This window comes from Ursus maritimus, unplaced genomic scaffold (assembly GCF_017311325.1).
Source record: "Ursus maritimus isolate PB19 unplaced genomic scaffold, ASM1731132v1 scaffold_6, whole genome shotgun sequence".
NCBI lineage: Eukaryota > Metazoa > Chordata > Mammalia > Carnivora > Ursidae > Ursus > Ursus maritimus.
Window position 1 is genome coordinate 46,898,646 of NW_024426774.1, and position 12,057 is coordinate 46,910,702.

The following is a 12,057-nucleotide window of genomic DNA, read 5'->3' on the forward strand; positions in this document are numbered from 1 at the left end:
ATTGGGCAGCTGTGAATTAAGCATACTGGTCCAGAGAGTTAGAATTGGAAGTTGGTAAAGGGCAAAGAGGTTGCCGTGTTAGTTAATGAGCATTTGGGGATTCCATACAAAGCATGATACAAAATATAAAAGTTATCTAAGGAAAAAGTTTATAATCTTTTGAGAAAGTTCCAATTCAAGATGGGAGACTGAGCCCACAACTTTGTATGTCCTCCCATCCAAGATTCCATTCAAAAGGAAATAAGGTTTTAAAAAAGTATAAATCTACAACAAAGAAGGGGGCCCATCAGCAGGTAAGAGATTTCAACAAAAAGCTGAATAATAGAAATCTGACTGAAGTATGTTTATAAATACAGCAGGAAAAAACATAAGCCTAGAATGAACAGAAGGAGCAGCAGAGGTGGGAGCCCATTTGCCCAAGAGATTCACGGACAGTCTCCAGGCCGACTCAGACACAGGAACAACAGAAAGATGCACAGGCTAGAAAGGGTTAATGACTTGAGGGTCTATAAGAAACAGGTGGCCCCACCTCCCTACAACCCTTCCAGCCTATAGCATTACCAGAAGACAAACATTTAAAGCTAAACGGGAAAAAAATCAGAGGGCTCTCTTCCAATAAACTAAATAAATAATCTGAAGAACTAGAGAAGCCTCTGAAAATACCAGCTCCCCACAGTAAGGCATTCAGGGCCCCAGCATAACACCTGGTCCCACCTCTGCCCACCCTAACATAAAAGTGCAAAGCAAAAACCACCTTCCTATGTATACACAGCTTCCAAGCAGCCTTCTTACTCCTTTATTCCTAAACAGAATGAAAATTACTGGGCAAACTGCAAAATGAAAGGAAAAACTAAAATTTATCTAAAAAAAAAAGCTAGAATAAAATATAATTCAGAGAAAAGAACATATGAGAAAACAAAGCAAAAACACCTCTAAGTTAAAAAAAAAAAAAAGAAAAGAAAAAAAACAGCCTCTTCTTGTTATAAAGGCAAATTCCTGCTGAGATCAACTGATAAAGCTGACTGAAATATTTTTAAAAAGAAAATCCTTCAAGCACTGAAGAGGCATCAAAAAGTGAAATCCAAGATCTAGAGAAAGCAAGAACACAAAGTAAACCCAACCTCCAAATCTGCTTTTGCCCTGAGGTCTTTTTTGCTAGTCTAAAAGACAGAGACGGAAATTTTAGCTAAGTCAAATCTAAGACTCTGCCCAAGTGGGAAGTTCGGATTTTTTAAAAAGCTGTAGTCCCATTAGGCTATACCCCCAGAGTAAAGCTAGACTAGAATTAAATCAGCCCCCTCACAGACTTGCAGTCAGGATTCACTTATATTAATTATTAATTATTAATTAATCCTCAAGTCTTGGATTAAGGAGATCCTGAATTTACACATTCCCCTAGGTACCTTGCAGCAGCAAATAAAAATCTTTGGAGAAACATTTCATCATACAGGCCTCAAACTATCCAACAAATAATTTTTTTCAAGTACAATGACCAATACACCAAGATAACTAGGCATAAAGAGGAAAAAAGACCATGAAACAATATCAACAGGAACAGGTCAGGAAAAAAAATAAAATAAGTCAGCCTCAAAAGGCTGTAGATATTAGACTGGACAGAGCCTATAAAACAACTGCACTTACTTTGTTTAAAGAAATAAAAGGCAAGCTTCAAAATATCTGGAGCGAATGTAATAACAAGTGACAAAGTAAATTTGAAATATAAGCAAATGGAATTCACAGAACTGAAGATACAAAAACAAAAACAAACTAAGAAATCCATAGAACAGTTTAAAGGAGACAAGACCACCAGAGAAAGAATTAACAACCTGAGAGATCAGAAAAAAACTACACACAAGCATGGAAAGGTAAAATTATGATTGAGGTTTAATATATATTTAATGGGAATCCTAATGAGAAAGGAGAAAGAACAAAGCAGAGCCATTATCTGAAAAGATAACTAGCTGAGACTTCTCCAGGACAAATAAAAGACATCAATCCATATATTTAAGAAGCTTAAGCAGACCAGAGAGGGAAATCTACACGTGTATACATCCAACGGAAACTACAGAAAAATCAAAGACAAATACAAAATCTTAAAAGTAACCAAAAAAGGACAAATTAGCTTCAAAAGATTAACTGATTAACCGTGATTTCTCAACAGAAACGATGGAAGCCAAAAGAAGCAGAATGAGAGCTTCAACATGATAAAGAAATAACTTTCCACCTAAAATTCTATATTCAGCAAGATACTTTTAACAATGAAAGTAAATAAAGGCTTTTTCATTACCACCACCACCACCCAAAAAAGAGTCAGCTACCAGCAGACCCATACTAAAGGAGTTCTAAAGGATTTACTTCAGAAAGAAAGAAAATGATCAAAAATGGAGAAGCAGAAATATAAGAAGGGCAAAGATAGTATAAATATGTGAATAAATTCATGTGATCTTTACCATATAATACAACAGTAACAGTGCCTTATGTGGATTGACAAAGCAAAACAAAAACACATGACAATAATAGCATATATGGGGAAGAGGGCCTTGCATAGAGAGTTAATAATTCTAAGATCCTATTTTCTTGAGGACAAGTATAAAGGTACTATCTTTAGGCTCTGCTGAAATAAGAATGCATACAGTAACTGTAGAGTAACAAAAGAATAAAGTATATAATTTCCTGAGAGAGGGAAAAAATGAAATAATAAATTACACTTAAAAAGAGCAAAAATTTGGGGGTGCCTGGGTGGCACAGCGGTTAAGCGTCTGCCTTCGGCTCAGGGCGTGATCCCGGCGTTATGGGATCGAGCCCCACATCAGGCTCTTCCGCTATGAGCCTGCTTCTTCCTCTCCCACTCCCCCTGCTTGTGTTCCCTCTCTCGCTGGCTGTCTCTATCTCTGTCGAATAAATAAATTAAGAAAATCTTAAAAAAAAAAAAAAAGAAGAAGAAGTAACAATGGTTAACTTATAAAAAGTCTCAAACACTTAACTACTAATAGCCTACTGTTGACCAGATGTCTTACCAATAACATAGCCTATTAGCACATATTTTGTATATTAGGTGTATTATACACTGTATTATTACAATAAAATAACCTAGAAAAAAGAAAATGTTATTAAGAAAATAAGAGGAAAAAATACATTTACAGTGTTATACTGTAAAAAAATCCCCACATACCCACACAGTTCAAACCTGTGTTATTCAGGACCCTGGCTGGCTCAGTCAGTAGGGTATGAGACTCTTTTTTCTTTCTTTTTTTGTTTCGTTTTGTTTTTAAGGATTTTATTTATTTATTTAGAAAGAGAAAGAGCATGCATTGGGGGGGGGGGAATCTCAAGCAGAATCCCTGCTAAGCAGGGAGCCCCATGCAGGGCTCAGATCTTACAACCCTGAGATCATGACCTGAGTTGAAATCAAGAGTCCGACGCTTAACAGACTGAGCCGCCCAGGCACCCCAGGCATGCACCTCAGCCCCACACTGGGCATGGAGCCTACGAAAAAAAAAAAAGAATGCCCACTTGGGGCGCCTGGCTGGCTCAGTCAGAAGAGCATGCACTCCTGATCTTGGCCTCATGAGTTTGAGTCCCATGGTGGGTATAGAGATTACTAAAAAAAAAAAAAATAAACAACTTTCAAAAACAAACAAACAAACAAAAAACCTGGTGCTGTTCAAGGGTCAGCTATACTATGAAGAACTTTATGCCAACAAATTTGAAAATTTAGATAAATGTAAAATTCCTAGAAAAACTATAACTCAAGGGGAAAGCAGGACAGGACTGCCTCAAAAAATAAAATAAAACCAGAATGGTCCCTATATCACACAAAAAAATGTAATCAATCAGGTATCTTCCCACAAGGAAAATTCTAGCCTAAATGACTTCATTGGTGAATTCTACCATTCAAATAAGAAATAATGGGGCGCCTGGTGGCTCAGTTGGTTAAGAGTCTGCCTTCAGCTTAGGTTATGATCCCAGAGTCCTAGAAGCGAGGCCTGCATAGGGTTCCCTGCTCAGCGGGGAGTCTGCTTCTCCCTTTGCTCCTCACCCCGCTCATGCTTGCTCACGCTCGCGCGTGCTCTCTCTCTCTCTCTCTCTCTCTTGCTCTGTCTCTCTCAAAATAAAATGTTTAAAAAAAAAATTTTTTTAACAAAAAAAAAAAAAAAAAGAATTCCAATCTTACAAAGTTTTCTAGAGAACACATAAAAAGGGTACACACACTCTCCAACTAATTTGTATGAGGCTCACATTCAATAGGGAAAAAAATGCCAATCTCTCAGGGGTACCTGAGTGGCTCAGTCAGTTAAGTGTCTGCCTTAGGCTCAGGTCAAGATTTCAGGGTCCTGCGACCCAGCCTGTACCAGGCTCCCTGCTCAGCAGGGAGTTTACTTCTCCCTCTCCCTCTGCCCCCTCCCATGCTCATGCAGGCACGCATATGCACGGTCTTTCTCACTCTCTCTCAAATAAATAAAATATTTATAAATAAATAAAATTTAAAAACAGCAATACAGCATCTGCAATCTGTTAAAATTAATCTACAAAAAAACTAGAGTTAAGTATAATTAATGAGGACACACTGAAGGTTTTCTCTTTGAAATCAAGATGACTGCTATCAGCGACATCTATTCAACACTACACTGCAGAATCTAGCCAAGAAAAAGGGAAAGAAAAAGATAAGGATTGGGAAAACTTCACAAAACTGCCACTACTAGTGGATATTACCATGTAACTAAGGAAATCCAAAAGAATCAACACAAATCATTAGAATTAGCATTGAGCAAGATGTTAGGTACAAAATTAAGATATAAAACCAATTATATTTCTATACACTAGCAACATTCAGAAAATTTTTTCTTAGAAAGATGTCAATAACAATAGCATCAAAATTAAGTACTTAGAGGAAAGCATCTAACAAAACATGTCAAGATTTCTTCCTGTGAAGTAAAAAAACTTTATTTAAAAAAACATTAAAGATCTAAATAAATGGAGAAATATACTATGTTCATGGACTGAAAGATTCACTACTATAAAGATATTGTTTCTCCCTCCAAGTAATCTATAGATTCCATTCAATCCCAATCAGTACCCTTTTCCTGTGGAATTTGGCAAGCAGACTCTAAAATACACATGAAAATGCAAAGAATCGAAAATAGCCAAGACACTTAAAGAACAAAGTGGGAAGATCTGTTCTTTCAGATAAAGCTACCATAATTGATACAGTGTGGTACAGACATGGTAACAAACACAACAGATCAACAGAAGAACAGAAAACCTAGAAAGAGCCTTGATCTATAACAAAAGTAGTATAACAGAATATTCTATGGAAAAGTGCCCATCTAAATAATAAGAAAAAAATTAAATTAGACCCTTCGTTACCTCAGTCGGATACACAAAAAGTCAACTGTAGTTTTACGAAAGACAAGAAAGCTATAAAAAATTTTAGCATATAGGAGAATGACTTCATGATGTTGGGGTAGGGGAAAAAGTCTTATACAGGAAACAAATAGCATTACATATAAAGAAAAAATTAATACATTTGACTATCTTTAATTGAGAACTGGTTTATCAAAAGGTACCCTAAAGGGTGAAAAGACAAGTCATAAACCAGGAAAAGATATAGGCTTCCCATATGATGAAAAAGATTTACATTCAGAAAAAATAAAAAATAAAAAGCATATATATATACACATATACACACACACATATAATCACAGATACAGTTACAAATCAGTAAGGAAAAAGACAAAATATCCAGGATAAAAATAAGACACCACCCCACCTCAGAAAATGGACATGCATATGAAAAGATGTCACCAGTAATCAGGGCAATGCAAAATGAAAGTACTATGCAATTATCCTTAACATCCCTACCAGACTGGCAAAAATCAAATACCAAGTGTTGATGAGAATGAGGAGCAATGTGAATTATCATACATTCTTGGTAGAAATGTGAATCAGGTATGCAGGAAGTTCAGCAATATCTATAAAAGAGGGAAATATACATATCCTATGTCCCAGCACCTTTATCCACACACACCCCTAGAGAAATATGTGTAAGAATGTTCATAGTGACGAGGGAGCAGAAGGCAAGCTAAGGACAAAGCATCAATAGCACATTGCTTATAACAGAAAAAAAAAAGTTACCCAAATATCCACATTAAAATGGTTCAATTATAATGCTGTCACACAACGTATGCCATACAGCAGAGAAAAGAGATATGTGCAACCACACAGACGGACCTCATAAATGTGTTAACCTAAAGAAAAGAGTCACAGGACAGAAGATGACCGGTGAATACATACAGTGTGGTTACATTTTTAGAAAGTTCGAAAAAATATAAAACCAAATCCTACTGTTTAAGGATGCTTATGTCGTAAAACTGTAAAGAAAATCAAGTAATTATCAAAAAGTCAGGATACTGTTGTGTCAGGAAAGGGGATGGAAAGATCTACCATGAAGAAGGAATATATATGGAGCTTCTGGGGGCTGACACTATTTTAGCTCTTGACCCAGCTGGTGGTTGCAATGGTGTTCATTTCATTATTTATTGACTTTACATTTGTTATCTGTGTTCATAAGGAAAGGTTTGGAAAAAAATATACATACATAAACTCATCTGCATAAAATATCCCAAATATTACACAAGAGACTAATAACAGTTGCCTGCAGGGAAGGCACCTCTATGAGAAATTAAAGGACAGAAGAGGTAAAGGAAGTTCTCCATGTTTGGAGAACTATTCACAGTACTGTTTTTCAACTACTACATTCAACAGATATGTAAAGCGTGGGAGATTTAACTAAGATAACAAGATATGTTATCAGTCTTCACATTGTCAAAATACAAGTATAGAGGACACCAAGTAAAGCTAGAAGTGGGTTAAAAAATGGGAAAGGAAAGGATGGGTCCACTAATAGTCACACCTTCCAAAGTGGGGAGTTAACCAAAAAAATAGATATTTTAGTACGTTATGTAAACTATACAGGTAACAAAGGAACTAAAAATAATGATATAACTTCCAAAAATCAGAAAGGAGGGATTTATGGAGCAGTATAGGTTACCTAAATCTTCATTTATCACAGCAGAAAGTTAACAGATAACATCTGCAGTTGAAAAATCAAGGATGAAAATTATTTAGAAACGTAAGTAAACACCTGAAAAACTAAAGACAGAAACACCAAAAGTGTGGAGCAGCAGCTACATTTCATTAGAAGCCATTAGATAACTGATTTTCAAGCATGGATATATATTGCCTTGATTACAAAAGAAAAAAATAATTTTCTACTTAGAAAATATACATCTAAAGACATGAGAACATTTATTTTACCAGGTACGAAATATAATACTGACTGAATCCGCGATTGCTAAAATGACCAAAATTCAGATCTACTAATGTAGGCAGAGCAGAGGAATGCAATTACTGAGATTATTGGATCAAAAGATGAAAATGAATACATCCACCACTCAATAAGTGACCATTTATTAAAAATCCAAGCTAAGAACTATGCCATGGTGGAGACCAGAGTAGAAAACTACATAAGATCTCTCCACTTCTACTCCTGGCACCTTCCAATTCATCATCCACAGGTCTGTAGTGTTAAGTCTTTAAAATACAAATCTGATTATATATACTCTTTGAAAAGCTGGTAATTAAAAATGAGCAGGTAACGTAGGCTCCAAACATATTTGGAGAACTGATGGGAAGTCAGTAACAGGAAGTTGCCTTCCTCAGGTAGGCAATTAAGTTATTTTTAACAAAAACAAGCAGAAAAAAAAGGTTAAGAAAGATCTACAAATTGAAAGAATACTCAAGAATCTAGACTTGAAGCTAGCCATGGGAATGTATCTTAAAACACATTTCTAAAAAATGTATCAAAAGGGTGAGAGGCCTAGGCTGATTACAGAACAAAAGAGAAAAATAGTGAAATAAATTCATCCAGAAAGGATTTCTGAAGGTAATAAGGCACGAAGAAGATAATGAGAACATGCTGGTATTGTAAAGGTGAAAATAAACTGAAAGTGTGTGGCTCTCTCATATTCAATCAGAATATGTGCAGGGAAAAATAAGCTGATCAGATTTAGGAATTATTGGAGAAATAGATATCCATCCGAGAAAAGATAGCTAAAATATGGTATCTCAATATTTTCTACTTCAATGACAAGACTTAGTACACAAGTTAATGCAAAATTCTTAAAAACAAACAGACACAGGCAAGTACACAATCTCCCAGTGGCAAAATAATCACTTAATACAGATGGTTGAAGAAGAAAAAATGTTGGCAATTGTTTCTGATCTCTAGCATTATGATGAGGGGAAGATTATATAGCATTATATGAAGGGAACGGAGACCAAAGTAGGAAACAAACTTCTCGATCCACCTAACCCCACTAGGATTTTTATATTCTCTCTCATTTTTTATAATTAACAGTTTTCAGGAAAAAGTTCTAGTTACCCAAGAGAATTAGAATTGTTAAATCTCACTAGATTTAATATATTAGTTTTCCCCAACTTAATAGGAAATAGGGAGGAAGAATTATCCCTAAGAAGAACCAGGTAGCAATTTTATAAGGTTTTAACCCAGATCATTAGCATGCGATAGACAGGTGGAAATGATTACCCATCGACAGAGAACTCACCTTCCAGAAAAGCAAATTCATCCACAGCTTCTATTGCATTATCTGAAACACACAGTAAAAGGACATCTGACTAACTCTGGTCATTTGGACATCAACACCTTTAAAAAAAAACCACAACCCACATAATAAAGGGCATGACACTTTATGCAAATAAGGGCATTTATGAACTTTGTCCCTTGCTGTCAAGCGATGCATTCCTACTCCACCATCAATCTTACATATCAACTGTTTCTCTACAAAAGTAGGAAAACTCTAGGTAAACCCTGTTCAGTGGGGGGAAACTTTTTGCTCCGAAAGTCATCAAAGAAAAGTCCAGCAAAACAGAAGGGAAAGTGGGATTAAGGTATACAAAAGCTTACACATGCACAAAGGTTACCAACTAAAGAGGCAGAAATCAAACTCCCAGTTTCTAGGGGGGAAAAGAAGTGTACAACATGGCAAAAGGTATAAAGGGGTCTAGTCAGCTTTAGCAACACTTAAGACTCCTTTCATTACCTACCCCACCACCTCTCCAGCCACCCAAAGCACAGGGACCATAAAGGTTAGGACTTTCTATCACTGTGGCAGTCCAACAGAAGACATCATAGAGAGAGACACTGTGGCACCTCTCACCTTACGGAGATGGCTTCTTCACAAGTGAGAGGGAAGCCTCCCCCAGCCCTCCCTTCTTTGCCCCCAGATACGGAATACCACAGTGACACTCTACCCAAATCTCTCCTCTGGAGGGTTTTCCTCTTTCCTTGTTGAGCACAGCAGTAGGCATCTTTTGCAATGGTCTCCACAAACAGTTCCTGTGAGGCGAACAAGGAGCATTGAATCAATGGGTTCTAGCACAATTCTTGTGAGCGCTTCTGAGCGGTGGGAAGGGATGCTCTGAAGTAAGGGGTGCTCTGAAGAGGTTTTCAGTCCTGGACTTCATGAGGTACTATTATTCCCTTTCCCCCTAGCCCGCTAGCCCATGACACGTCCCTCCTCCGTCACTCGTAAATCCACCGCACTCATTCACTTGACACTCCTACAAGTTTTATTAGACACTCGAAATGCAACTTAAAGTCGTTGTCCAAAGCCCTTATGACGTGGCAGGTGTGTTAATAAATCAATACAACTACGGCAGGTATGTGCCTCTTTCTCCGTCTTCCCTCCTACGTACACTTCACGTCTCTGAATCCGGCCCAGCACCTCACTCACCCACTTACGCTATGCACACCCAGTCCAGACCCTCCTCCTCCCTCGTTTCCTCTTCCCCAAGCGGCCCCCGTCGCCGCTACGCCCCGCCCCCGGAAAGTTCCTGCTGCCCCGCCCCTCACCACCTATCCGCCCCGCAAGCCCGTGTGGCCCTGACGCTCCCGCCGCACCGCGGCTCGTGCCAGAATGAAGATGGCTTCCTGTCCCGCGAGGGTCACGTCGGGGTCCGCCTTCACCAAAGCCTTCACTCGCGCTAAAGGCAGCCTTGAGAGACGAGCCCCGGGCGCACTCGTCGGGGCTTGGGGCTGCGGAGCCGCTGCCTCCCCACTGGGCCCCTCCTCCTCCCGGGGCGTCCCGCTTCCAGCCGCCGCCGCCATCCGGGCCCCGAGCGTGCTGCGCGCGGCCGCCGACTGTGCGCGCGCACGCGACGCCGGCCCCTTTCCCGCGCGTGCTGGGGGCTACGCCCCCTCTGGGCGCGTGGCCCCGCCCCTTACGCGGCTGGTCGCTCCTAGGACTCCCGGCAGGCGGGGACCGGCGCTGGGCGTGGTAGCTCTGTCTTTGCTGTGGCGCCTCGCGGCTGCTACGCTTTTACACTCTCTTCCGGGTCCTGGTGAGCGCCGTTGTGCCTAGTTGACCCCAAGCACCGGTCCCTTAGTGGCTGAATGTGGCTGAGCCGGGCTAATGCCCGGAGGAGCTCCCTGGTCTGGAAACCCAGACCCGGCCTGCAAGAGAGTCTCACTCAAATGATAAGCGAGTGAGAGACAAGACTGAGAAGGGCAGGTGCCCGTGCGAGGCCCGGATGTTCCCGGGAGGTCCCGCGTGCGGGAAAGAGGGTACCGAGAGGGGCGCGAAATCTGGACCAGTGTCAAGGAGAACAAGATGCCCTAGAAGAAGGTAGGACCTTGGCAGGGAGAAATAGAAGAATTTAAGCCCTGACAGGAAACCACAAATAAAAAGCATAGGGGCTGGAAAGTATGAAGTTGTGTCGATCACAAGCTGTTCACGCTTGTTCAGTCGCGAGTTGCACCAGAGCGCTGGCTCTCAAACTTTTTGTTCGCAAGCTCCCTTTACGCTCTTAGAAATTACTGAGGACCCCAAAGAGCCTTTGTTTCTGTGGTTTATATCTATATTTATTGTATTCGAAATTAAAAGTTTCAGAATAAGGTAACTAATACGTTTTTATAACAAGTTTCCCCCAAAAAGTCTAATGAGAACATTCTCTTTAATGTATGGCTTTAATAGAAGACCGTTGGACTCTCTCACTGCTTCTGTATGTTAACATTACCACTTTTCAAATAGATCTGGAAATTCCAAATAACCTCTTAGTATTGTTAAGAAAATAGTTTTTACTTCACAGATACCTGAAAAGGATCCCTCAGAATACACGCCACCCCTGATTAGTCCCCACACCAAAGTTCGAAACCTGGCATAGAGGAACAGTTCATATTTGCCGTAACAGTTTTAATCTAAGTCAGTTCTAATAGCTCATATTTTTTTAGCATTTCCTATGTGCATGGTTCATGCTTTTACATGTGCTTTTACATTTACATATTTATGTACTGAGTAACAATTCTCATAATACCCTTTTTGGAGTAGGTAATATTTTAACTTTTACAGCTGAAGAAGTTAAGACAGGAGGTGGTTAATTTACCCACGACAGAATGCAGTCAAGCCAAGATGAGGTTGAATTAGATAATATCTATCTCCATTCATCAATGATGTAGTAAACTCTACCTGACTGGATTAGCAGAGGCTCCCCTCAGAACAAGAGGCTTGGGCAAGATTAAAACCTTCAGAAATGGGGTTGTGTCACTGATAATTTCACTTCAACCTCCTTTCAGACCTCAGTCCTGAGTCCCCCTTCAGATTACATTTGTGGACGCTCCTTCACAGGAAAAGCTCCACACAAAATTCATAAAAGCACCGCCAGATTCTTGTGTCCCCTTGCAGTGGAACACTTCATGGAGCGATATTCTATCAATGTCAAAGTAGTTAAGTACTAATGGCTGCCTAAGTTCTGAATTAACAGAATAAATGAATTGAACACTGGAGACAGGAATTCATTCAGACTTCCTGAAGGATCGAGTCAAATTGGCTTTCCGAGAAGATTCTCCTTAACCCCTTTTTCTTCCCAGTTTTCTCTGTTATCCATATTTTCCCTGCCTTTCTTCCACTTGCTCCTCTTCCCCTCTCTTTTTGCTCCCCCCCCCCAGTTCCTATTTTTTTTCCTCATTAGTTGTGTATT

The 12,057-nt window shown here is 39.5% G+C and overlaps 1 protein-coding gene across 3 annotated transcripts in view; it reads right to left on the bottom strand.

Annotated features, from left to right (window-relative positions):
* The window catches only part of POLE4 (DNA polymerase epsilon 4, accessory subunit), a 34,535-nt gene extending 24,293 nt beyond the window's left edge, over positions 1-10,242 (bottom strand). For 2 of the 3 annotated variants that reach the window (XR_005832869.1, XM_040623267.1), the window contains exons 1-3: positions 9,983-10,242; positions 9,334-9,418; positions 8,628-8,669 (exon numbers count right to left, since the gene is read on the bottom strand). Coding sequence is in view for 2 of the 3 variants with exons in the window: in XM_040623267.1 (XP_040479201.1) it covers positions 8,628-8,669; positions 9,334-9,418; positions 9,983-10,189 (334 nt within the window). In the remaining variant the exon portion in view is untranslated. The remainder of the gene's footprint in view (positions 1-8,627; positions 8,670-9,333; positions 9,419-9,982) is intronic. The other variant, XM_040623266.1, reaches the window with a different exon arrangement.
* Positions 10,243-12,057: the final 1,815 nt, after the last annotated feature.